Source organism: Aquarana catesbeiana, linkage group LG02 (assembly GCF_042186555.1).
Source record: "Aquarana catesbeiana isolate 2022-GZ linkage group LG02, ASM4218655v1, whole genome shotgun sequence".
Lineage (NCBI taxonomy): Eukaryota > Metazoa > Chordata > Amphibia > Anura > Ranidae > Aquarana > Aquarana catesbeiana.
This window is the reverse complement of record NC_133325.1, coordinates 142,901,672-142,926,610: the sequence shown is the minus strand read 5'-3', so window position 1 is coordinate 142,926,610 and position 24,939 is coordinate 142,901,672. Positions and strand designations below refer to the sequence as shown.

The window sequence follows — 24,939 nt, the reverse complement described above, 5'->3', positions numbered from 1 at the left end:
AGAGAAGAACGGGGGTGGAGAAGGACATGGAGAGGGCCGGAGGAGAATGGGGGGTGGAGAAGGACATGAAGGGGGCTGGTGGAGAACGGAGGCGGAGAAGGACATGGAGGGGGCCCGGGAGGAGCACACAGGGCAGCTGGGGATGATCGGTGCGGCTGGAGGGATAGCTGTGATCACCGATCTCCCTGTATAGCTTTTTAGCTGACAGCCGCGGGAGGGAGAGAAGGAGAAGCGGCTGTCAGCTAAAAATCTATACAAAGGAGATCGGTGATCACAGCTATCCCTCCAGCCGCACCGATCATTCCCAGGAGATCGGGAGGTGCTTGTGGGTGTGTGGGAGCCACAGCAGAAATGTGGGAGTCTCCCGCACCTTCTGGGAAACTTGAGATGTCTGAACCATACTCTGTCATTTGTTAAAGTACAGGTTAACGTGAAACAGACACACCACTAGATACTGTATACACACAGATACATTTGAATAGGTTTATTGTTTTCCCCCCACAAAATTGTAATTCTGCACAGCTGTCCTTGTAATTCACAAACACTTCTGACCACAAAGCTGATCAATCTACCAATGTTCAGGTTAAAAGCTAAGTTCACCCATTTTCTCTAAATTCCAGCTTTCCTATGTACCATTATACCATTAATGAGCCTCTGTTTCAGAAAAGTAAAAGCTTTCTTTATGTTCTAGGGCAGGCCTCGGCCTCCAGTGTTTCCTATTAACCACTTGCCGACCGCCGCATGACGATGTACGTCGACATAATGGCATGGGCAGGCATATAGGCGTACGTACCTGTACGTCCCTGCCTCCCAACGGGGGGGAGGGGCCCGATCCTGTGGCGGTCGGCTTCGTTCCAGGAGCAATCCGTGCTGAGGTGGAGGCCACCGATTCATGGCCACCCCCTCGCCATCGCTCCTGACGAATGAGAAGCTTCATCTGCTTCTGAAATGTAAACAGAAGCAGAGGAAGTGATGTTATCTCTCTCGTGTGGTCTTTTAGTCCGGAGCCCGAGGAGAGAAGACATGTGAGTTTGCACCAACAGCACACTAACACCAGTACACGTAGGCACACAAATCACCCCCCCGATCATCCCCCCTGCATCCCCTGTCACAGTGACACCAATAGCAGTTTTAACTTTTTTACTGATCACTGCATTGGTGTCATTTGTGACTGTTAGAAGTGTTAGGGCTGTTAGTTGTAGGCCCCTTTAAGTCTAGGGTACCCCCCTAACCCCCCTAATAAATGTTTAACCCCTTGATCACCCCCCAGTTAACCCTTTCAGCCCCTGTCGCCAGTGTCACTAATCGATAATTTTTCTGATCGCCCTATAAGTGTCACGCGTGATGCTAGTTAACCAGTTAGTTATTTAGTTTCGCCGTCAGCTTTTTATAGCGTCAGGTACCCCACATACTACCTAATAAAGGTTTTAACCCCCTGATTGCCCCCTAGTTACCAGTGATCACCATAAGTGTTACGGGTGACGCTGATTAGATAGTTTGTTTTTTATACCCGCCGTTTATTACCCAATAAAGGTTTAACAACCTGATCGCCCAGCGGGTGATATCAGTTAGGTTTAAGCATCAGATAGGGTCTGCATCGCCCCAGGCAGCTTCAGATTAGTGCCAGTAGTGCGAACATCCATGCACGCAGCATACACCTCCCTTAGTGGTATAGTATCTGAACGGATCACTATTTGATCTGATCAGATCTATACTAGCGTCCCCGGCATTTTAGGGTTCCCAAAAATGCAGTGTTAGCGGGATCAGCCCAGATATCTGCTAGCACCTGTGTTTTGCCCCTCCACCCAGCCCAGCCCACCCAAGTGCAGTATCGATCAATCACTAAACACATAACTGCAGCATTCGTAGAGTCAGGCTTGATCTCTGCGATCACTACGTTTTTTTTGGTAGCGTTTAATACAGTTGCTGACAGCCTAGGAGCTTTTTTCCTGTCAGTCTCACTAGTGTACCAGTAAATTTAGAGCCCAAAATGGCAAATGTACGGCACATTAGTGAAGAGGCCTACACGTTTTTGAGCATGACAGATAGTGAAGAGGAAGTCACTCATCTGTCAGATTCAGGCTCAGAATACGATCCTGTAGACGACAGCGGCTCCATGACAGATAGCTCTGACGACGGAGTTGTGGTCCCAGTCAAGGTCAGGCGTACCAGACCCCAATCAGTTGTTGAGATGCAAGAACCGCAAGGCTCTCGTATGGAGCAGAGAAGTACTTGTGCCGCTCATCCTTCTGGTGAACTGGCAAGCGGCCTAGTACACCCTGCTCGTACATCCAGCACTGTAGTATCACGTGGTGACATGGCGAGTCCCATAAGTGCAGTTCAAGCTGGCGAGGTGGCAAGCACAAGTAGTATCCCGCTGCCACCAAGAAGACAAAGACAGGCCTACCATGCTCATAGTGTCCTTCCTGCAGAATTTGCCAATCCTGATTGGGAGCCCACCACTTCTGCAGCACCCGTAATTCACCCATTCACTGGCCAACCCGGCATTCAGGTGGAAACAGTTGATTTTAGTCACTTGATTTTTATTCGCTGTTTTTCCAGGGAAGAGCTCTATAGATCTATTGTGGACCAAAGCAATTTGTATGCTGGTCAATTCATCGCCACTAATCCCCAGTCCTCCCTTGCCAGAGATTGGAAACCAATTACGGTTTACAAATTTAAGACCTTTCTGGGCCTAGCCCTCGACATGGGCATAACTAAAAAGAGTGAGTTGCAGTCATATTGGTCCACTGACCCAATTCACCATATGCCCGTGTTCTCTGCCTCCATGGCCAGGACACGATACAAGCAGATCTTGCGGTTCATGCACTTCAACAGCAATGAACTCTGTCGTCCTCATGGAGACCCTGGATACGATCGGCTCTACAAAATTCGGCCCCTCGTAAACAACTTCAACAAATGTTTTGCAGCCTTGTTTACTCCCCATCAAGTTGTCTACGTTGATGAGTCCCTGATTAAGTTTTCTGGCTGCTTGTCTTTCAAACAGTACCTTCCCAGCAAGCGTGGTTTACAAGGGAAGAGATAGTCACGTAGAGCCGAGGAACTGCCCAGATTACATAGGGAGCGCTGGCAAGATTGTGTGGGACTTGGTGTCATCCTTATTCGGAAAGGGGTACCATTTGTATGTGGACAATTATTGCACGAGCGTGCCACTTTTTAGTTACTTGTTTGATCATCAGATTGGTGCATGTGGCACCTTGCGACCTAATTGCCGGGGCTATCCCCAGCGGCTTGTAGATTCCCATCTTAGGCTGGGGGAGAGAGCCTGCTTCAAGTGTAATAATTTGCTCGCTGTGAAGTGGAGGGATAATAAGAATGTTTTCGTTCTTTCCTCTCTTCATGCAGACACGACGGTCCAAATTCCTACGGCGACTGGTGTTGTGGAGAAACCCCTCTGTGTCCACCAATATAACCTTAATATGGGAGGGGTGGACCTCAACGACCAGTTGTTGGCGCCATACCTAATTGCCCATAAGGCCAGACGCTGGTACAAAAAAGTGTCTGTATACTTATTTCAATTGGTTTTGCTGAACGCTGATGTGCTATACAGAGCTTCAGGACAGACTTAAATTCCAGTAAGAGATCGTCAGAGCCCTTCTGTTTCCAGACGGTGCTCTACCTCACCTTCCCAATCCAATTGCAGTAAGCCGGCTGCATGAGAGGCATTTTCCGTATGTCCTCCCTAGTACCCCTACCCAACGAGCCCCCCAAAGAAAATGTTGTGTCTGTAGAAAGCACGGATATAGGCATGACACCCACTAATTTGGTCCCTCCTGTCCTGACAATCCTGGTCTTTGCATTGGTGAATGTTTTGAACGCTACCATACACTAGTGGAGTATTAGCGTAGGGTATGGCACTGCACAGTCTAGGACACACTTTCAGAGGGTCTCCCAAGATGCTATCGCATTTTGAGAGACCCGAACCTGGAACCAAACCGTTAGTTACAAATAAAAGTGTAAAAAAATAAATAAAAATAAGGTAAAAAATAAAAAAAAAACCCAAAAAATATAAAATAAAAAAAACTAAATGTATGTTTTTACTGTATTTTATTCTGCAATGTTTTATTGTTAACCATTTTTTTGTTTTCAGGTACGCCATTCAGCTGCAGCGCGGATTTATCTATCTTGACAGCAACAGCATTTGCTCCTACAATACATAAAGCCCTTGTCTCCAGCGCTGTAGCAAGTGATTTCACCACCACAGTTAAAAAAAAAGAGCATATATGCCGAAGCATGGGGGCAGCAGGGGTGGAGGAGCGATTTGCTCCTAACTTTTGGGGCGGATGCCCCCATGATTCGGCATATATATATTTTGGGCACAGGTTGCGTTAAAAAATGTTTTATTTTTTACTATGTTTTTTCTGTATTTGCTTTGCAGGTATGGTATGTCTTACTGTTATACTGTAATGTTACTTTGTTTTATTGTTAACCATCATTTACTTAGCAGGTATACCATTCAGCTGCAGTGCGGATTTATTTATCTAGACAGCAATAGCGTTTGCTCCCACGATACATAAAGCTGTGACTCCAGCGCTGTAAGTGGTGATTTCACCAGCACAGTTAAAAACAAAATGGTGCATGTATACCCATCATTAGAAGTGGGTGGATGAAGGGAGGTATTCAAATGGTGGGCATACCCACCGATCAATCTCTTTTTTTCGTTCAGCGCACAGGCTGCATTAAAAAGATTAAAAAGATTACAATATATGCCCAACAAGGACCAGCAACTTACTGGTATGTTGCTGGTCTTTAAGTGGCTATACCAAAATGATGCCTGCGGGTTTACTTATCATCTTGGTATCATTCTTTTCAGCCAGCGGTCAGCTTTCATGTAAAAGCCATCCTAGCAGCTAATTAGCCTCTAGACTGCTTTTACAAGCAGTGGGAGGGAATGTCCCCCCCCCCCATCCCACTGTCTTCCATGGTTTTCTCTGGCTCTCCTGTCTCAACAGGGAACCTGAGAATAAAGCTGGTGGTTCCGCCAGCTGACCATAGAGCTGATCAGAGACCAGAATGGTCCAATCATTTCTATGGCCTAAGAAACCATAAGCTACAAGCATTTCATGACTTAGATTTCGCCGGATATAAACAGCGCCATTGGAAAATTGGGAAAGCATTTTATCACACTGATCTTGGCGTGGTCAGATGCTTTGAGGGCAGAGGAGAGATCTAGGGTCTAATGGACCCCAATTTTTTCACAAAAGAGTACCTGTCACTACCTATTGCTATCATAGGGGATATTTACATTCCCTGAGATAACAATAAAAATGATAAAAAAAATGAAAGGAACAGTTTAAAAATAAAATAAAAAAAGCAAAATAAATAATTAAAAAAAAAAAAAGAAAGAAAAGCACCCCTGTCCCCCCCTGCTCTCGCACAAAGGCGAACGCAAGCGCCAGTCTGGCATCATATATAAACAGCAATTGCACCATGCATGTGAGGCATCACCACAAAGGTCAGATCGAGGGCAGTAATTTTAGCAGTAGACCTCCTCTGTAAATCTAAAGTGGTAACCTGTAAAGGCTTTTAAAAATGTATGTAGTTTGTCTCCGTTCCACGTTAGCGCACAATTTTAAAGCATGTTGTGTTTGGTATCCATGTACTTCGTCTAAGATCATCATTTTTATTGCACTAAACATTTGGGCAATATAGTGTGTTTTAGTGCATTAAAATTTAAAAAAAAGTGTGTTTTTTTTTCCCAAAAAAATGCGTTTGAAAAATTGCTGCTAAAATACTGTGTAAAAAAAAAAAAAAAAAAGAGGAAACACCCACCATTTTAATCTGTAGGGCCTTTGCTATAAAAAAAATATATATAATGTTTGGGGGTTCAAAGTAATTTTCTTGCAAAAAAAAATATTTTATGTAAGCAAAAAGTGTCAGAAAGGGCTTTGTCTTCAAGTGGTTAGAAGAGTGGGTGATGTGTGACATAAGCTTCTAAATGTTGTGCATAAAATGCCAGGACAGTTCAAAACCCCCCCAAATGACCCCATTTTGGAAAGTAGACACCCCAAGGTATTTGCTGAGAGGCATATCGAGTCCATGGAATATTTTATATTTTGACACTTTTGTGCAAACCAATAAATATATACTTACTGAGATTTTTTTTTACCAAAGACATGTGGCTGAATACATTTTGGCCTAAATGTATTACTAAAATTGAGTTTATTGGATTTTTCTCATAACAAAAAGTAGAAAATATCTTTTTTTTTTATTTCGGTCTTTTTCCGTTTATATCGCAAAAAATGAAAATAGCAGAGGCAATCAAATACCATCAAAAGAAAGCTCTATTTGTGGGAAAAAAAGGACACAAATTTCGTTTGGGTACAGCATTGCATGACCGCGCAATTACCAGTTAAAGAAGCGCAGTGCCAAATTGTAAAAAGTCCTCTGGTCTTTAGGCAGCCAAATGGTCAGGGGCTGAAGTGGTTAAAAACTCCTCCAGTACTTCCTGCTGTCTGACCCTTAGAGAATGAAAACCTGTTAGAAGGATGGAGTTCAGCAGGTGACATCCTTAACACACCCTGCACCTGCCCTCGCCCTCCAAGAGATTGCTCTCACCCACCTCTGTAGTGAGTACTGTTCTCCCTTTATACACAACCATGAAATGAGTTGTACCATTATCTTGTATAGATCGTTAATGTGGCAGTGTGTGCAGGAGCTAAGTGATCACATAACCGTTTATATGGAGCCTCTGTAATTTGAAGGGAGCAGGTACCTGCACCCCCCCCCCCCCCCCCCCACTCATTTTTTTTTGAAAGCAGAAAAATGTGCAAGTGTGTGACTTTGATAAGGGCCCAATTGTATGGCTAGATGACTGGGTCAGAGCAAACCCAAAACTGCAGGTCTTGTGGAATGATCAAGACCTACCAAAAGTGTAGTCCAATCAAATAGAAGAGCTACTATAGCTCAAACCACTTAAAAAGTTGCCAGACCACAGAGTGCATTGCAGTTTGTTTTGTATGGGGCTGCATAGCTGCAGGCCAGTCAGGGTGCCCATGCTGACCTGTGTCCACAGCCAAAAGCACGTACAATGGGTATGTGATCATCAGAACTGGAGTACAGAGCAATGAAAAAAAGATAACCTGATCTGATAAATCCTGTTTTTTTTCACATCATGTGGATGGCAGGGTGAGTGTCCATCCCTTACCTGGGGAAGAGACGGCACCAGGATGCACTGTGGGAGCAAGGCAAGCCATCCAAGGTGGTGTCTTGCTTTGAGCAATGTTCTATTGGGAAACCTTGGGTCATGACACTTATGGAGATGTTACTTTGGATTCTATGCCTCGACAGGTCAGGGTTGTTTTGGCGGCAAAAGAGGAAGCTATTCAACATTAGGTGGGTGGTCATAATGTTATGGTAGGTGGTCATAATGTTATGGTAGGTGGTCATAATGTTATGGCTGGTCAATGTATGTAAGTGATTTTTTTTGTACCTGGAGTTCAGCTAGAAAAAGTCTACAGCAGCAATATACTACTATTCAATATGTCATGTTCAGGGGTAAGGTTTGGAGACCAGTAGCAATAGCAGTAGAAAGGCTCCCACTAACCAGCAGGATAAATATACAAGCAGGTCTTCCTGGCAGATGACACAGGCCTGAGGTGTAGAGTCCAAGCACTTACCGGTATTCACCAGAGCTTCTGATGATGGAGATGGGGTTTGCTGCCTGTTTGTACTAGGTGGCAGTCCTCAGGATCACCCCACCAGGAGATGAGCAAGCCTGGGTCTGGTAGCAGGACCCAGGGATCAAGCAAAAGTGTAGTCCGTAAACAAGCCAAAGGCCAGTAACAAGTGGGTGCAGGTTGGGATCAAGCAGGTGCATAGCTGAGGAACAAGCCAAAGGTCAGTAACAAGTGGTAGTGGAGATAAGGACAGCTTCAGGTAAACAAACAAGCAAGATTTGGGCTGGAAAGAACAAAATAATCTGGCAAACAGGAAGTGCACTTGCATGACTTAAATAGGAAGTTCATGGGAGGAGTTCAAGGTTCACCAGAAACATGGTAAAAGACAACATTATACAAGGGTTCAGACAGCATGCAGTCCAACTGCTTAGGTGGTTCAGCAAAAAGAGCTACTGCTGGACACAACAAAGGTTATGGGTTCAGATTCTGGTCCTGAACACAATAAACTGTAACATATATTGAATATAATCTAAAAATATCTAAAACTTGGGAAAAAAATAAACACACATCCCCTAAAAACTGCCACACCCTGTAACTATAAATAACTGTACAATATGACAGCAATCTTCCACAAACAATGTTATAAAATGTATTCAAGAAAATATTGTCTGTTGGCGAATCCTAAATGCAACCACGTAATGACATGCTGTTATTCTGTGTGTGGAGTAGAAATGACTGTTCCCTGCATGCATGCTGCACAGAAGAACCCATGCAGAAGCAGTGGTCTGACGCCCCCTGATGTGTTAAATCTATAGATTTGCACTCAGCAAAGCTCGTGTTCCCTGCAGATTGGAGCCCTCTAGCTCTGATTTAACAGAGAACATGTAGAGACCTTCTTTGCAGCATGCTGGCAGGTGACAGGCTTTCCTACTCAGATTATGGCTGCTTTCTAAAGAAAAAGTAAGACACTGAGCAGCTTTTTTGTATTGAAGCACATGGAATGTATTTTGAGGATTTAAAATTGTAGCCCAATTAAACAAAGTTAAACTGGGCTATAAATCCTGTGTAAGATAGTGTTGCGTATGACCTTAATTATAGATATAAGTAACAATATGGGTCTGAGTTTTAAAAGAAATGATGGGTTGTTCCTTTTACATATGACCATTTATTGTGTCCTCATTTTGAACTGAGCAACTGGCAGATTGTGAAAAGATTCACTATAAAATAATTATTCTATTAGAACTATTAGATTTCTCCTAGACACCATAATAACTGTAAGAAATTTGTATTAGGAGATTTGGGGTTTAAGAACATTACCATAATTTGTTTTCATTTAACTGGTGTAATCACTTTATGCGGTCATGATGCCCACCAACAGTAGGTATGTGGTGTGGCAGAAGCATTTTAACCACTAAAGTGACCATAATCATGGTTTTTATTTATTTATTTTGGCCAGGCAATAACATATACAGTATAGATTTCAGATGTGCATTTAACTGCACTTATGCCCCGTACACACGGTCGGATTTTCCGCCGGAAAATGTGCGATCGGAGCGTGTTGTCAGAAATTCCGACCATGTGTGGGCTCCATCGGACTTTTTCCATCGGATTTTCTGACACACAAAGTTCGAGAGCAGGCTATAAAATTTTCCGACAACAAAATCCGATTGCGTCAATTCCGACCGTGTGTGGACTATTCCGACGCACAATGTGCCACGCATGCTCAGAAGAAATTCCGAGACGGAACAACTCGGTCTGGTAAAATTAGCATTCGGAATGGATATAGCACTTTCGTCAGGCTGCAATGTTTTAAATTGTTTAATGCAGCGCACTCTGTTCTTCTTTATAATGTGAGAGGAATGAAGTTGTTTTGCTGCTCAATATTCACACAGACTTCTCACAAACTTCTTTCTTTATTATTTCTCGTGATTTCATCAGTATAATATTTTTATTTGTCACATCTGACTCAAAAATGTTTTTTTTTTTTGGGGTTATTTTTTTCAAGCCTGATTTTTTTTTTTTTTTACTCCAGAATATTTTTGGGTGTGTTTTGTGTGTCAAGTTACCCCAGCACCATTATTATCTTGTATTATTTAATCTCAAGGAGGTTGCTTGGTGTTGGTGTCTCTTGTTAATTTTTACTTGATTTGATTGTAGCCGTATTAGTGCAATTGTGACAGAGAAAATTGAGTACTGTCCATGATACTTTTTTTATTTGCACTAACATACAATTTTTCAGGACAAGCTTTCGGGGTATGTCCCCTTCTTCAAGGTCCAAGCAGTACTTGGACCTGAAAAGTATCACGGACAGTACTCAATTTACATTGTATTTTTGAAATGTACCTGCCTACTCACAAACAAACTGTCCTTTTTGAAGGAAAACACACATAGGCGAGTATAATTGAAACCAAAAAACCTTTATTAAGGGATCCGAACCAAACAAAGAGGGAGGCAACGCTGGAGAAACATCCGAAATTGGTGAAGCCTTTGGCCCCCAGGGCACACATAATTATTTTACTGCAAAATTGGTGGCCTGAGGAGTCCATATATAAGAGAGTGCAGTCTGGTCTAGAAGTCCAAGAGATCACGAACAGCAGCAGATGACATCTGTGTCCCCAGGCTGTGGTCATACAAGAGGCTGCATCTTTTGTCAGACCAGACTGAACCCAGGTCATCACTCTCTGGTCTTTCTTCTACGCTTCCTTCCACGCTGTGTCTGTGGTGGTGGAGTTGTGGCAGGAGGAGGAGGATGGTCCAACTCACACAGGTGGGTATTGGGTGTGATTTCGCCCCTCACCCCCTTAGTTAAGGCTTTATAAAGAATGTCCTCACACATGAGGCGTTGACCCTCCTGCATGCCCTGCAGTTTTGTGGCAGCCATGGAGGCAAAGGCCTCTTTAGGAGTAGGGAAGGCTCTGAGGGACGCAGAAGCCTCCTGAATCAGCCTGAGTGCTGAATCCTGCACGTTACTCCCCTTCCTGGGTCTTTTGTTTGGAAGGCGGAGGGGAGGGACCTGGGATTCTGTCAGGCTCCTACTGGGCCCAGCCTTCTCCTGGCTGCCACTTAGCCCCGCTTCCTCCTGGCTGTCACTAACCCCCGCTTCCTCCTGGCTGTCACTAACCCCCGCCTCCTCCTGGCTGCCACATTCCACAGCCTCCTCCTGGCTGCCACATTCCACAGCCTCCTCCTGGCTGAGGTCTTCCTGTGTATGAAAAAAGGACATAGTTTTAGTTTTTTCTTCATCAATCACACACAATTTTCATCTCATGACTGTTGCAAATTGAATGGTAACAAATATAACAGACTATCATTCTGAGCCCATCATTTTTCATTCTTGTCCCAATTATTTTTGCCCACTACTGTCTATTGATATGTAAAACACTTTATTAAATCAGCAATTAGTCATCAATAATAACATCTAGTAAACATCATTTATTTATTGACCAGAAATCTGTAGAAGAATGCTATACCTGACTCCAGCTGGGCTCCTCCACTTCTTCCTGGCTGGAAGTCCCAGGCTGGACATCGGAAGCCTCAGCTGGGGTGGAAGATAGGGTGGAAGGAAGAGTGGAAGGTAGGGTTGAGAGGGATTCCCTGACATCAGTCTGGTCTGACAGAAATCGAAGTCTCTCATAGTACCACAGCCTGGGGACATAAACGTCATCTGCTGCAGCTCCGGATCTCTGGGAATCTGTGACCTTCTTGCGCTCCCTAAGATAAGTGCTCCTCAGGCCACCAATTTTAGCTTTTAAATAGGGGATGGTTGCCGTGGGGACCACCGGCTTCACCAACTCCAGCAGTTTCTCCAGCGCTGCCTGCCTCTTTTATTATTATTATTTATGATTATAATGCGGGTGTTTCACCTGCCACAGACAGGGCAGCTCCCTGTATTTATCTATGAACAGGGGGAGGAAGTTGTGGTCATTGAAGCCATCCATTTTATCTGCAATACACAAGACAAACCCTATTGTCAGGCTAAAATCTCCTAATCTTGTCCCAATATAGGCCTCAATCTATAAGCAGTATAGGCCCAACTTAAAATTGTACCTTCGTTATCACGATCGGCGCTTCCAATACTCCTTCCTCCACTCACAGATCGTATGTACGATGCACGCGTGTTACGCTTTATATACACTGCACATGCGTGAAACTCCTCCCACCCCTGACGTTCTTTCTAGTCTATTCCCCGCCCCTTCTCGTTCGGCGCAGTGTGGGAAGAGCACATGGCAGAGACACAGCAGGTGCGTGCTAATTACAGCAACGAGGAGGAGGAAAGCCCGGAGCCAGAAACGTCCCGATCCCGGAGGAGACGATTTAAGGCCTCAAATATGTCCTTTGGGGAGATGTTGGATATGGCCGATATACTGAAGAGGGACGATTATGACGGGAAGTATGGACCTTACCCCAACCCTAATGTCAGAAAGGCCAAGATCATGGCGAAAGTTGTCAAGAGTCTTCAGAAGAATTTTGGAGTACGACGATCCAAGGATCAACTCAGGAAGCGCTGGTCGGACCTCAAATTAAGGGAGCACGATCAGTACCGAAGGATCAGGAGAGTGCTGCAAAAAAGTAAGTAGTTGTCCTGTGTTCCTATTCTTTATTTTTCTAACGTTCGTGCTGCTCCATGTGCTTTTCTTTACTGTTGTACAGTTTAAAATGGCAACTTTCATGTTCATGGGCATATTATTCATTCGTATGAAACATTGTTTGTTTGGCATAGAAAACACCATGTTTTGGACATATGCATTTTGAATACATTTTTGCTAGCCTAGTTCTCTACAAATAATTTTGTTGCCTAGATGTGTTTGTAACTAGAATGAACTGCAAACTAGATTCTGTGTAAGGAGAGGACACTCAGCAGCTGTTTACACATCTGGACTCAGGAGCACTAGTGTGGGACACCAGAACACCCTTTTTATTGGGGGTTCTACACAGGTGCTCCAGTGTATACTATAGGGGTGTCTCCATCTGTGAAGCTTGTACAAAACAGGTAAGTATTCAAGCTTGACAAAGGAAAAAAATAATTTTTCATCTTGGAACTCTGCCAAAACAGACAATTGTACCCCACTTCCAAGCAATGTTTCATATTCCTATTTGTGCAAAGTATACCTATTTTTTTTTACATAGGGGAGAAAAGACTCGGAGGATACCACTCATCAGAAGAGACAACAGACCCCCCACCTCAGGAAGAAGGAGAAATCCCCCAAAGCCAACAGGAGGAGGAGGAGGGAGACGTGGTGGAAATTGTCACCACAACAGGTGAGTGTCTGCAAGGACAGGCTCAGGTAAGAGATGGATGCCGGAATATTTATAATACATGGTGTGTTTTTGTTTCTATATTTTTAGGTGATCGTGATGTTGTGGATGAAGGACATTTCACCAGTGAAAGTGCACAGATCCTGATCGGGGAGATCATGGGGTGCAATAGGGACACGGAAAACATCCATAAAAACATCAATGATGTTCAAAACAAAATGAAGAACATCATTGATGTTTTAGGGAGAGTTTAAAACACCTCCAAATCCCTGACTTTTTTTTTGTTTTTTGAATATAAAAATTTTTCGTGCCTTTTTTGACATATTCACGAAAAGCCAAATTTTGAAGATGCACACAGTGTGTCAACATGTGCTATCAGCCATCACGGGAGATCAATGTATGCGTTATGGGGGTGCAACCCCTTCCTAAATAATAAAGTAGCTGATGGGAAGGGGTTTCACCCCCAAAACACATACCTTGATCCCCCATGATGGCAGCTAGCACATGTTGACATTCTGCAATTTGTGTGCATCTTCAAAATTTGGCTTTTCGAGGGGTGACTTCACCCCATCTGAACGCAATATCAAACACAGTTTATAAATACTCATGTCTGATATTGCCTTCAATTTCTAACAAAGTTGAACTTTATAAGTTCCAGATTTGTGTATTTCTTGTTGGTTTTAAACATGCCTGTTTTACCTTAGATGGACATTTTTACTTTTAGTAATGTGACCAAAAAAATTGTTATACAACAAACATGTTGGTTTGTTTTAAAAACCTTTTATAAATGCACATGTGATTGTGCTTGTATTAAAATATTGATAATCAACAATGTGTGGATTCTTCTTTCAATGCTCCACAACTTTTTTGGGGGTAAAATTGGTGGTTTCTGTGACAATGGGGGTTATTTCCTAAGGGCAAATCCACTTTGCACTACAAGTGCAGTTTCAGTGCAGTCTCAAGTGCACTTGTAGTGCAAAGTGTATTTTCCTTTAGTAAATAACACACAACAGTGCTTTCTAATGTTACACAATCAGGCTATTTTCAGGACTACACACATTTCAGTCAGGGTCAGCTAAAAGAAACACAAGCAGTAAATGTCAGCAAATATTTTAGTAGGTAAACTAATTTTTTTATTTAAAAAAAGGCTCAGACATTGTCTGGCATATTGATGGCCCCCCTACCCGCAAATTATTCAAGGTATCTTAGACGGATCTCGCGGGCACTCAGGGGGGGCAAGCCAGGACGGCCAGCCTCAAGCGCCGTCAGGTTTGGTTCATTTCCATGAATTCCGGCCTCAGGCCCCACTGAGGCAGCATAGTTGGCAAAATTTCACCTTAAAAAGTTGTGTAGAACACAGCATGCCAGAATGATATGATTCAGTTTATACTCCGCCATGTGTATGGGTGTAAGAAATAGGCGGAACCGGCTGGCCATGATTCCAAATGTGTTCTCCACCACTCTTCTGGCTCTGGCCAGCCGGTAATTAACAACCCTCTGGTCCGGGGTGAGGGTCCTCATCGGGAATGGCCGCATAAGATGGTCCCCCAGCCCAAATGCTTCATCTACAATGAAGGCGAATGGGAGTCCTTCCACATTGTCTTCTGGAGGTGGCAAGTCCAAGCTGCCATTCTGGTGACGCCTGTAGATCTCCGTCTGCGCAATGACTCCACCATCTGACATCCGCCGGCCATTCTTCCCAACATCCACATACAGGAACTCATAAGTAGCCGACACCATCGCCAACATCACAATATTATTGAAACCCTTATAATTATAATAGTATGACCCCAAGTTGGGTGGTGGGACAATGTGGACGTGTTTCCCATCAATTGCCCCTCCGCAGTTAGGAAAGTCCGCTGGGCAAAGTTGGAGGCCACAGTCTGCCATTCCTGTGGGTTGGAAGGAAACTGTGGAGTAAAACCAGAAAATTTAATTAATCATTTTGCACATAAACATGGAAAGCAGATTAGACACAAACATTCTTGGCCAACATCAGTATAACATTTATTTTAGGGAGTATTTAAAGACAAAGGTATAAGGTCCACCTATCAGATTCCCCCCCCCCCCCCCTCATGGGCCATTTTATAAATTTTATGGGGGGGGAGGGAGATGTTTTGGACAGGTAACCCTCTCCACTTCATTGAGAGATGAATACCTAAATAATGTGTATTACTTTGGCCAGCCCCTCCTTACTTTACACTATTGGCAGCCCACTGGACAGGTAAGAAGTGTCATAATACAAAGATGTTAATACACACTGTACACATTTGAGCACATGTTTACATTCTGCTATTGCCTATCAAGATAATAATAGGATTCAAAAACTTGAAACAGTACCATTTGAAAGTATTCTGGCAGGACCTTGCACTACATGCTTTGGGGAATTCATCCATAAATCTGACCACTAAAGAGGTGGGTATAGTGTGTATGGGTTTGGCAAAGTCAGCAGATAGAGGATTGGTATCAGCTGAGTTAGCAGTTAGGGGGAGGGAGGGTTCAAAAAGATTTTGGGAGACCAAAAAAAAAGCCTCTGGCACTCTGCCTGAATTTAAAGCACACATTACAAATTTACACATTTTAGGGGGTATTTAGGGGAAAGCACTACTATGGATCTGACCAAATACATTGTTAAGTGACTACACAAGGTGAATATAGGCCCAGGAGAGCATGCTGGGGAGGTAAGTGAAGGCAAATATGTATGAAGGACAAAAAAAATTACTTAAAAATCCAGCATGCATGAGGACAAAGGGGACATTCACAGCATATTACAACCATGGTAATTAGGGATTGAGGCAAGAAATACAATATATTAACAAACATTCTATACAATAAAATGTGATGTTAAAGGATAAAAATCTTACCTTAATTTACTCCTTCTGCAGGACCTGGATGATAGCAGAACAGGTCTCTGGGATAATGATTCCCAGAGCCTGGGGGAAGATGCCTGTCGAGAACTTGAGGTCCTGCAGGCTTCTCCCCATCCCCATCGCCAAGTACCGCAGGGTGGCAACTAGCCTCTGCTCCAGAGTGATGGCTGGCCTCATGCAGGTATCCTGCCTGCTAAAATAGGGGGTCAGCGAAGCCAATAAACGGTGAAATACGGGGTCCGTCACCTGGATAAAGTTCCTGAAATCATCAGGATTATTCTCACGGATCTCACGGAGCAAAGGCATATGACAGAACTGGTCACGCTGGAGCAATCAATTCTTGGTCCATGAACTCCTCCCCACCCTGTTCATGGACTGGGCTTTTGTCAAGGTAAGGACCCCAACACCAAGCCCCCACACAGCACGAACTCTACGAGGAGTACGTATACGCAACATGGCTAGAAAACTGTCGGCTGCTCAGAACGAAGTAACAGAACGCACTGAAGAACAGCAAGGCCTGTGAAGAGCGACCTGAAAATCAGTAACGAACGAACACAATGACAAGTCAATTGTACTCGCTGCATGCACTGAAGAACAGATACAAACCCACAAGCACAAACTGAACAGCAGAAAACCACGAGTCTGAAAAAGCGCGAACGTCTCTCACCAAACTTTTACTAACACGAGATTAGCAAAAGGAGCCCAAAGGGTGCAGCGCTTGGTTCTGAACTGCCCTTTTATAGTCTCGTACGTGGTGTACGTGACCGCGTTCTTGGCGATCGGAAATTCCGACAACTTTGTGCGACCGTGTGTATGCAAAACAAGTTTGAGCCAACATCCGTCGGAAAAAATCCACGGATTTTGTTGTCGGAATGTCCGATCAATGTCCGATCGTGTGTACGGGGCATTACACTTAAACTGCTTGATTTAATTGGGCAAAAACACATATTAGACTTGATTACAGAGTAAATGATGAAGAGATGTCACCTTGTAAAACATTCGATCTGCAAAGCGGAGCATCTCTGCAAAAGCATTGTGCCAGCAGTGCAAGAGGCCGAAGAATGACAGCAGCAGCATAAGGGTTCCTTTAAAAACACAACAATTAATCATAAGAAAGTAATCTAAAATCTGAATTTAAATCTTTGAAGAAAAAAAGAAAAAACCTGAACAGAAGGAAATGAGGTAGTTAAAATTCTGGCAACCTCCACTTTCTAGTCTGACATTACCAATTCAGTGCACAAAGAAGGCACATGTACGTTATAGAAGAAAAGCAAGCATCCTCATTCCTTGCCAATAGGCCTCATCATGGCCATATGGGCTGTCACAAGGGTTTCCACCCCCACTATTATTCGCCTGATTAAAGGCACTAAACAGTTGGAAGGAGGCAGAGATCCTTCTCACCTGGTAGTGTAGCATGGAAGATGGATAACACCAAAGTCTTTACACTGAATGGCTGTTTGCTCATGTTGGTGAAGAATGGAATACACAAGGTGTCCATGACATAGTAGATGAAAAGCAGGCAGCCTAGGAACTATCAACATAATAAAAAGATTATTAGATAAAAATAAACCTAACTTTATAATTGTAGGTAATAATAACAACAACAATATAACATACAATTGTAACAGTTTTGGATTTCCTGAAACTATGCTGTTACTAGAAGCTTGGTATAAGCATTTCTTTGATAGGTTTATTTGGCAATTTCAATTATAAATGTGATTTCAGTTTTTGGGTAGATGGTGTTCCAGTAGCCTGCTGGCTTTGCAAACATTTTGAGGTATGACCTATCAGTTTTTTGGCACTACCCAGGCCAGCCATATTTTCTACGTAATCACGAATAACATCCAGCAGGGGTGGTAGATGCCAGTTTTTAGCTTGAATACTAGCTAGATCTTTTATAGCCCTGGTGGGTGCACAGCCAGGTATTGGGGGGGGGGGGGTACTTACTTTGAGATTCCCAAGATGTTAAACGCTACCTATTTTTTTTTTAATATGCTCCTGCAGCTCTATGCCCTAATGTGCTAGTATGCACCTTCACGGCACACTCTGCGCATTCACAGAACATTCAGTGAGCGTGCCCTGAATGCAGAGGTACTGTGCATACACCGGTGATGTCATCGGCTGCTTATGATCTTCTAAACGACGCAAGTTTGGGTGATATTCACAGCGCCAAATAAATATTAATGCCCTGTACACACTGTCGGATTTTCCGACTGAAAATGTGCGATCGGAGCTTGTAGTCAGAAATTCCGATCGTGTGTGGGCTCCATCTGACTTTTTCAGTCGGAATTTCCGACACACAAAGTTTGAGAGCAGGCTATAAAATTTTCCGACAACAAAATCCGAACGGTTAAATTCCAATCGCGTGTACACAAATCAGACGCACAAAGTGCCACGCATGCTCAGAATAAATTAAGAGACGAAAGCTATTGGTAACTGCCCCGTTCATAGTCCAGACGTACGTGTTTTATGTCACCGTGTTCAGAACGACCGTTTTTTTCCGACAACTTTGTGCGGCCGTGTGTATGCAAGGCAAGTTTAAGCCAACATCCGTCGGAAAAAATCCAGGATTTGGCGTCGGAATGTCCGATCAATGTCCGATCGTGCGTACAGGGCATAAGAGTTAACCAGTGCTTTAAGGACCTATTTTTGTTTGCACCAGAACTGTTTCTCTTACCAAACAAGTCAATGCAAATGTAAAAGTAGCTTTATGCAAGTCAAATGCAGAATAGGAGGTCAAATGTACACTGCAATGAATTCTGTATTATCTCAGAATCAACTGATGCTGAACGCAAGTTGCATATGTAGCCCAAAGTCCATCAATGCTGGCTATTAAAGTTCACCTGTGTCCACACTAAGGGCAGTAAAGTATTTACATATTCTTACCAAACATAAAAAAAAATAAATAAATAAATCTCTAACCTCTCTATCTGCTTGTACACTGAAGTAATTTATACTCAAAGATTATTAATAATATTTTACAGGATTTAGATAGCGCCAACAGTTTGCACAGTGCTTTACAATATAAAGGGAGAAAATACAGTTTACAATACAATAAAATACAAAAGGGTTAGAAGGGCCCTGCTCATAAGAATTTGCAATCTAATGGGGTGGAGCTGGTGGTACAAAAGGTAATAACTGTGGGGGATGAGCTGAGAGAAGAATTAAAAGTTCAGTTAGGTGGAGGTGGGATAGGCTTCTCTGAAGTGATGAGTTTCCAGGGATCGCCTAAAGGTGGCCATAGTATAAAATAGCTGAACAGATTGAGATAGAGAGTTCCAGAGGATGGGAGAGGCCCTGGAGACTAGCATGGGAGGAGGAGACAAGAGAGCAGGGGGTCTTGGGATGGGAACGGAGGATGGTTTGGGTGATATTTTGAGACCAGATCTGTGATGTAGCTTGGGGCAAAGTTGTGAATGGCTTTGTATGTTTCTGTTAGTATTTTCAATTTAATTTGCTGGGCAATCAGAAGCCAGTGTAGGGATTGGCAGAGAGGGGTGGCAGACATCCAGCGGTTGGTAAGGTAGAGTAGTCTGGCAGCAGCATTCATAATAGATTAAAAGGGAGACAGCCTTTGTAGAGGTAGGCCTAAGAGCAGGGGCTGCTGAAGCACCCCCAAAAATTCTGCTGGTACTCCCCATAGCACCCTCAATTAGCAACCACCAAGTCAGAGTCTACACTGTTTTCCTCTAATCCTAGTTAAATACAGTCCCTATGTCAGAACACAATAGCTTAGCTGGGAGATGCTGTACTAACATTGCATAGTTAGTACAATGAGCTCCTCATTTTTTTTCGTTCAGCCTGCTGGGTGTGTGTACCTGTGTGTACCAGGCTTAACTGACAGGAGTGATGGTCACTCTCTCACTGCACAATGTCCGGATTCCCCAACTCCTCCAGACGTTCACTCCCATTAACTCACGTTCCTTCCCAGATCACTGATGTTACTTTCACTTAAGCCCCGTACACACGGGCCAAATATCGGGCAGTATCGTGAAGGTTCGATAGAAACCAGCCAACATTCGGCCCGTGTGTACAAAAACAGAACATCTGGCTTCTTTTGAAGGGGCATGACCGGAAAAGGTCTGACGATTGGCATTCGATCAGCTCCCATAATTGTACATGCTACAGGAGTCCACATAGCCATCTGTCTTGACACCCTTTCCATCCCAGCTTACTTTTTATCTCTTCCAACTGTCCAGCAGCTTAGCACATTCTCTGCAGCCATTTATAGTCAAATATATGTTTTATTTGTTTATCGGAAGAAAAGATGTACAGACTTCAAAACAGAGTCTTATACCAAGGACAGAAAATTATCTCACGTCTCTAGACATCCTAAATATTCTGGAGACCTGAGATCTTTTGTCTTTTGGGGTCTGGAGAGAGTCAAAGAAATTGCTAAGAGGAGGGGATCTCCATTGCAAACTTCTAGAAAGAGAAGTTTGGTGGATTTTCGGTTTTGTTTATTTATTTTTAAAATAACTGCTTTCCGTGGTGTCTGTGCTACTTTTTTGCTATTTTCCCATATATTACAACAGTTGTATAGATGTTCATGCTATATATACATATATTTATTGTACCAAACACTGTTTATTGTTGTACTATGTTTCTTGCTACACCTGAGGTATCAATTGGAGGGTGGTGCTTGATCTGCCCTATATATGTCCTGCCTTTTTACTTGCAATTTGTGCTGTGAACAAGGCTTATCAGCTGATACTGTACGCGTGAGCCCGTTTTTGTATCTTTTAAATTTTTTTCATGTGTCAATAAAATGGATTAAGAATTATTGCCGGCTCTATCTTCTGCATTTGTGCATTTACCGATATATAAGAGGGAAAATCTGAGCCAGAGCACCCTTTGTGGTCTCCTGCCTTACACCTGCTAAATGGCTACACTGCTTTGAGCTCTGCACCATCTGTTTTTCCTGTTGGATTATCCCTCTGGCAGCGGCTCTGTGTACCCAAGGCATACTGGACAGTTTTTCTTTGGAAACCACCTACCGACCATATAAATTTATTTTACTTTATACACATGAGAAGAGCTTTTCAGGACTTTTAGCACTGGCAAAATAGTTTCACAATAACATGGATCGAGAGTCCAAACTCTCACAATCCTCTCGAGGTGTTCTTTGGAATTAATGAGTCTCATTATTACCCATGAAGAAGAACTTTTAAATACGCTCAATGAGGAAATCAAAACCCTGAAGGATTCACTTACCCCTTTTCAATCTCTGGATGGCTACACCACCCTTAATGAGCGTAAGGAGTTAGAGTACTGCTTTAAGACATTGTAATGTTATATATATGTATATATATATATATATATATATAAAGAAATGTATTTTGCTTTGATATATAGAAAGTTAGAAATGTAGGCTGCAAAAGTTAGATGCAAGGATGCTATGTGCTGATACAGGATGTACATGTGGTCAGTCTGACACTTAATATTAGACAATGAATAACGAAGTTATAACAAGTTAGAAGTTCGGTGTCTGGAACATTGGAAAATTGCCTAATATACATAGCTTCATATATATTTATATTTAAACATAGCCTGAGAGATGTCTCCAGGCAGAATATGCAGTTTGTTTGTGACATTTATGCTTATTTTTTTATAAAGTTTATGCTTCAATCCCATTGGCTGATAATAAGAGGGAGGTTTCTCTCTCTCTATAAGTGTATAAGATATATGCAAACCCAATAAAGCGTAGTAATCTTGATTCACCATCTCTGTGTGTATGGAGTCTTGATTACCCGATCGATCAGAGAGTTCTATCCATACACCCATAAGTCCAACCCGAGTTATCAGGAAAGGAAGCGACCTAACAATGAGGATCTGCCAACAAAACATAGTCTATTTTCACAGTAGGTCAGATCGGCCACAATCAATTCTCAAAACAAGAAGATCAAGACAGAGGACCCATAGACACATCGATTTCAGTTCACCAGATATATTAAATTCTCAATCTGAACATTTGGATACTAACAATGTTAGATCGTCACATTCTTCTAGGGGCTCAGCCTCCTCTGTCTTCATGAACGACAACCCTGACCAGGACATTTCAAAAAAACAGCCTTGAACTTGGGACAGCAAAACCAAGAAGAAAAAAACATAAAAGACTAGAAGAGGCGGATAACACCCCAAGAAGATAAAACCCGTTTCAGACAAGTGAGGAACAAGAAATAGTAACACAGGTAATCTATAATTCCACTAATTTGGACAGTACTAGGAATGTTGTTAATCTTTCACATATTGTTCTCTCTGATGCTGAAATATCTCTCCTTTCTAAAGGTCTCTCATTTGTATAAAGGGACCTTGTCCAACTCCAAGAGAAAGTCACAACTGCCCCTGCATTTAGAATGAATAACAATCAGCCTTGACTAATCTTAAATCTTGCAGAGATATTGTAATTAAAGAAGCTGATAAAGGGGGTGCAGTTGTGATTCTCTTCACAGAGGATTATAGAGTGGAGGATTTGCATCAATTGAATGATGTTACCACCTACCGATCTTTAAAAAGCGATCCAACTCTTGTTTTTAAAAAACATTTGTCGGAATTGCTAGACAAGGGATTGGAGATGAGTCTTATCCCCTAAAAAAGCGGAATATCTTTTGGTAGATATTCCTACAATACCAGTGTTTCACCATTTACCTAAGCTACACAAAAATGTTTTGCCAGTACAGGGCCGCCCCATAGTGGTGGGCATTGGATCTTTGTTTGAAAAGTTGGGCCAGTGGATCGACCAGTATTTGCAGCCTTTGGTCACAAGGCTTCCTGGTTATATTAAAGATACTTCCGCTGTTTTATTACACACACACACAGGGGTTAATTTGGCATGATAATGACCATCCAGAACTGAGAGAATTAATTCTTACAGTGCCTTGAAAAAGTATTCATATCCCCATACATTTTCCACATTTTGTCATGTTACAACCAAAAACGTAAATGTATTTTATTTGGATTTTATGTGATAGACCAACACAAAGTAGCACATAATTGTCAATACTTTGTAAAACCACCTTTCGCTGCAATTACAGCTGCAAGTCTTTTTGGGGATGTCTCTACCAGCTTTGCACTAGAGAGTGAAATTTTTGCCCATTCTTTTTTGCAAAATAGCTCAAGCTCTGTCAGAATGGATGGAGAGCATCTGTGAACAGCAATTTTTAAGTCTTGTCACAGATTCTCAATTGGATTTAGGTCTGGACTTTGACTGGGCCAGTCAAAGTCTAACACATCAATACAGAGGCGTAACTAGAAACTTCAGGGCCCCGGTACAAGAAATCATGAAGCCCCCCCCCCCCCCCCCCCCGGAAGAGCATGATAATTCCACCACTGCATGAATATGCTTTGATATAAACCATTTCATGGTAGCTCTGGCTGTATGTTTAGGGACATTGTCCTGCTGGAAGGTGAACCTCCGCCCCAGTCTCAAGTCTTTTGCAGACTAACAGGTTTTCTTCTAACATTGCCTTGGATTTGGCAACATCCATACTCCCATCAACTCTGACCAGCTTCCCTGTCCCTGCTGAAGAAAAGCATCCCCACAACATAATGCTGCCTCCACCACAGTGGGGATGGTGTGTTCAGGGTGATGTGTAGTGTTAGTTTTATGCCACACATAGCATTTTGCTTTTAGGCCAAAAAGTTCCATTTTGGTCTCATCTGACAAAAGCACTTTCTTCCACATGTTTGCTGTGTCCCCCACATGGCTTCTCGCAAACTGCAAATGGGACTTCTTTTGCCTTTTTTTCAATAATGACTTTCTTCTTGCCACTCTTCCATGAAGACCAGATTTGTGGAGTGCATGACTAATAGTTGTCCTGTGGACAGATTCTCCCACCTGAGCTGTGGATCTCTGCAGCTCCTCAAGAGTTACCATGGGCCTCTTGGCTGCTTCTCTGATTAATGCTCTGCTTGTCCGGCCTGTCAGTTTAGGTGGAAGGGACATGTCTTGGTAGGTTTGCAGTTGTGCCATACTCTTTCCATTTTCGGATGATGGATTGAACAGTGCTCCGTGAGATGTTTGGGATATATTTTTTATAACCTAATCCTGCTTTAAACTTCTCCACAACTTTATCCCTGACCTGTCTGGTGTGTTCATTGGCCTTCATGATGTGGTTTGTTCACTAAGGTTATCTAACAAACCTACGAGGGCTTCACAGAACAGCTGTATTTATTCTGAGAATAAATTTACACACGGACTCTATTTACTAATTAGGTGACTTCTGAAGGCAATTGGTTCCACTAGATTTTAGTTAGGGGTATCAGAGTAAAGGGGGCTGAATAAAAATGCATGCCACACTTTACAGATATTAATTTGTGAAAAATGTTGAAAGCCATTCCTCATTTTCCTTCCACTTCACAATTATGTGCCACTTTGTGTTGGTCTATCACATAAAATACCAATAAAATACATTTAAATTTTTGGTTGTAATATGACAAAATGTGGAAAATTTCAAGGGGTGTGAATACTTTTTCAAGGGTCTATAGTTTAGGTGAGAGATACAAGAGAGTGAATGAGTAGCTTGGTGCTGTCACTAGTTAAAAAGGGGAGAATTTTAGAGAGGTGAAGTCTACAAGCTTTTGACAGTGATTGGATTTGGGGTTGAAGGACAGGTCAGAGTCTAGGATTACACCTAGTACCCTGGCCTGAGAGGAGAAACCGAAAGTTTTATTATTGATCTTGATGGAAAAGTCAGGGGAGAGAGCACGAGCAGGGGGGAATATTACAAGCTTGGTTTTAGAAAGCTTTTGTTTACGGAAGTGTTGTGGCAGTCATGTTGATATGTCAGTTAGTAAGTTAGTAATGCAAGAGGAGACTGAAGGAGTGAGGTGAGGAAATGAGAGATAGATTTGGGTGTCATTAGCATAGAATTGGTATTGGAAGCCGTGGGAGGTTATCAAGTGACCAAGAGAGGAAGTGTAGATAGAGAAGAGAAAGAAGAAAAGGGGTCCAAGACAGTGGCGGCCCGTCCATAGGGGGCGCACTGGCGCCGCCCCCCAGGCAGTAAAAAAAAATAATAATTAAAATTTTGATTTTAAAAAAGACCCTTTAAAAAAAAAATAGAAAAAAATGTCCTTTTTAAGTGCGCTGTGTTCGGGTGCCAGACACAGTGCACTATGGGAAGCACCACGTCTATGCAATCACGAGATTACAGACGAGGCGCTTCATTTGC

The 24,939-nt window shown here is 42.8% G+C and overlaps 1 protein-coding gene across 1 annotated transcript in view; it reads right to left on the bottom strand.

Moving 5' to 3' along the window:
• Window positions 1-24,939, bottom strand: part of LOC141126554 (sterol O-acyltransferase 2-like) — a 90,446-nt gene that overhangs the window by 9,995 nt on the left and 55,512 nt on the right. Inside the window, exons 7-8 of the mRNA XM_073612480.1 lie at window positions 17,168-17,297; window positions 16,754-16,851 (exon numbers count right to left, since the gene is read on the bottom strand). Coding sequence (XP_073468581.1) covers window positions 16,754-16,851; window positions 17,168-17,297 — 228 coding nt within the window. The remainder of the gene's footprint in view (window positions 1-16,753; window positions 16,852-17,167; window positions 17,298-24,939) is intronic.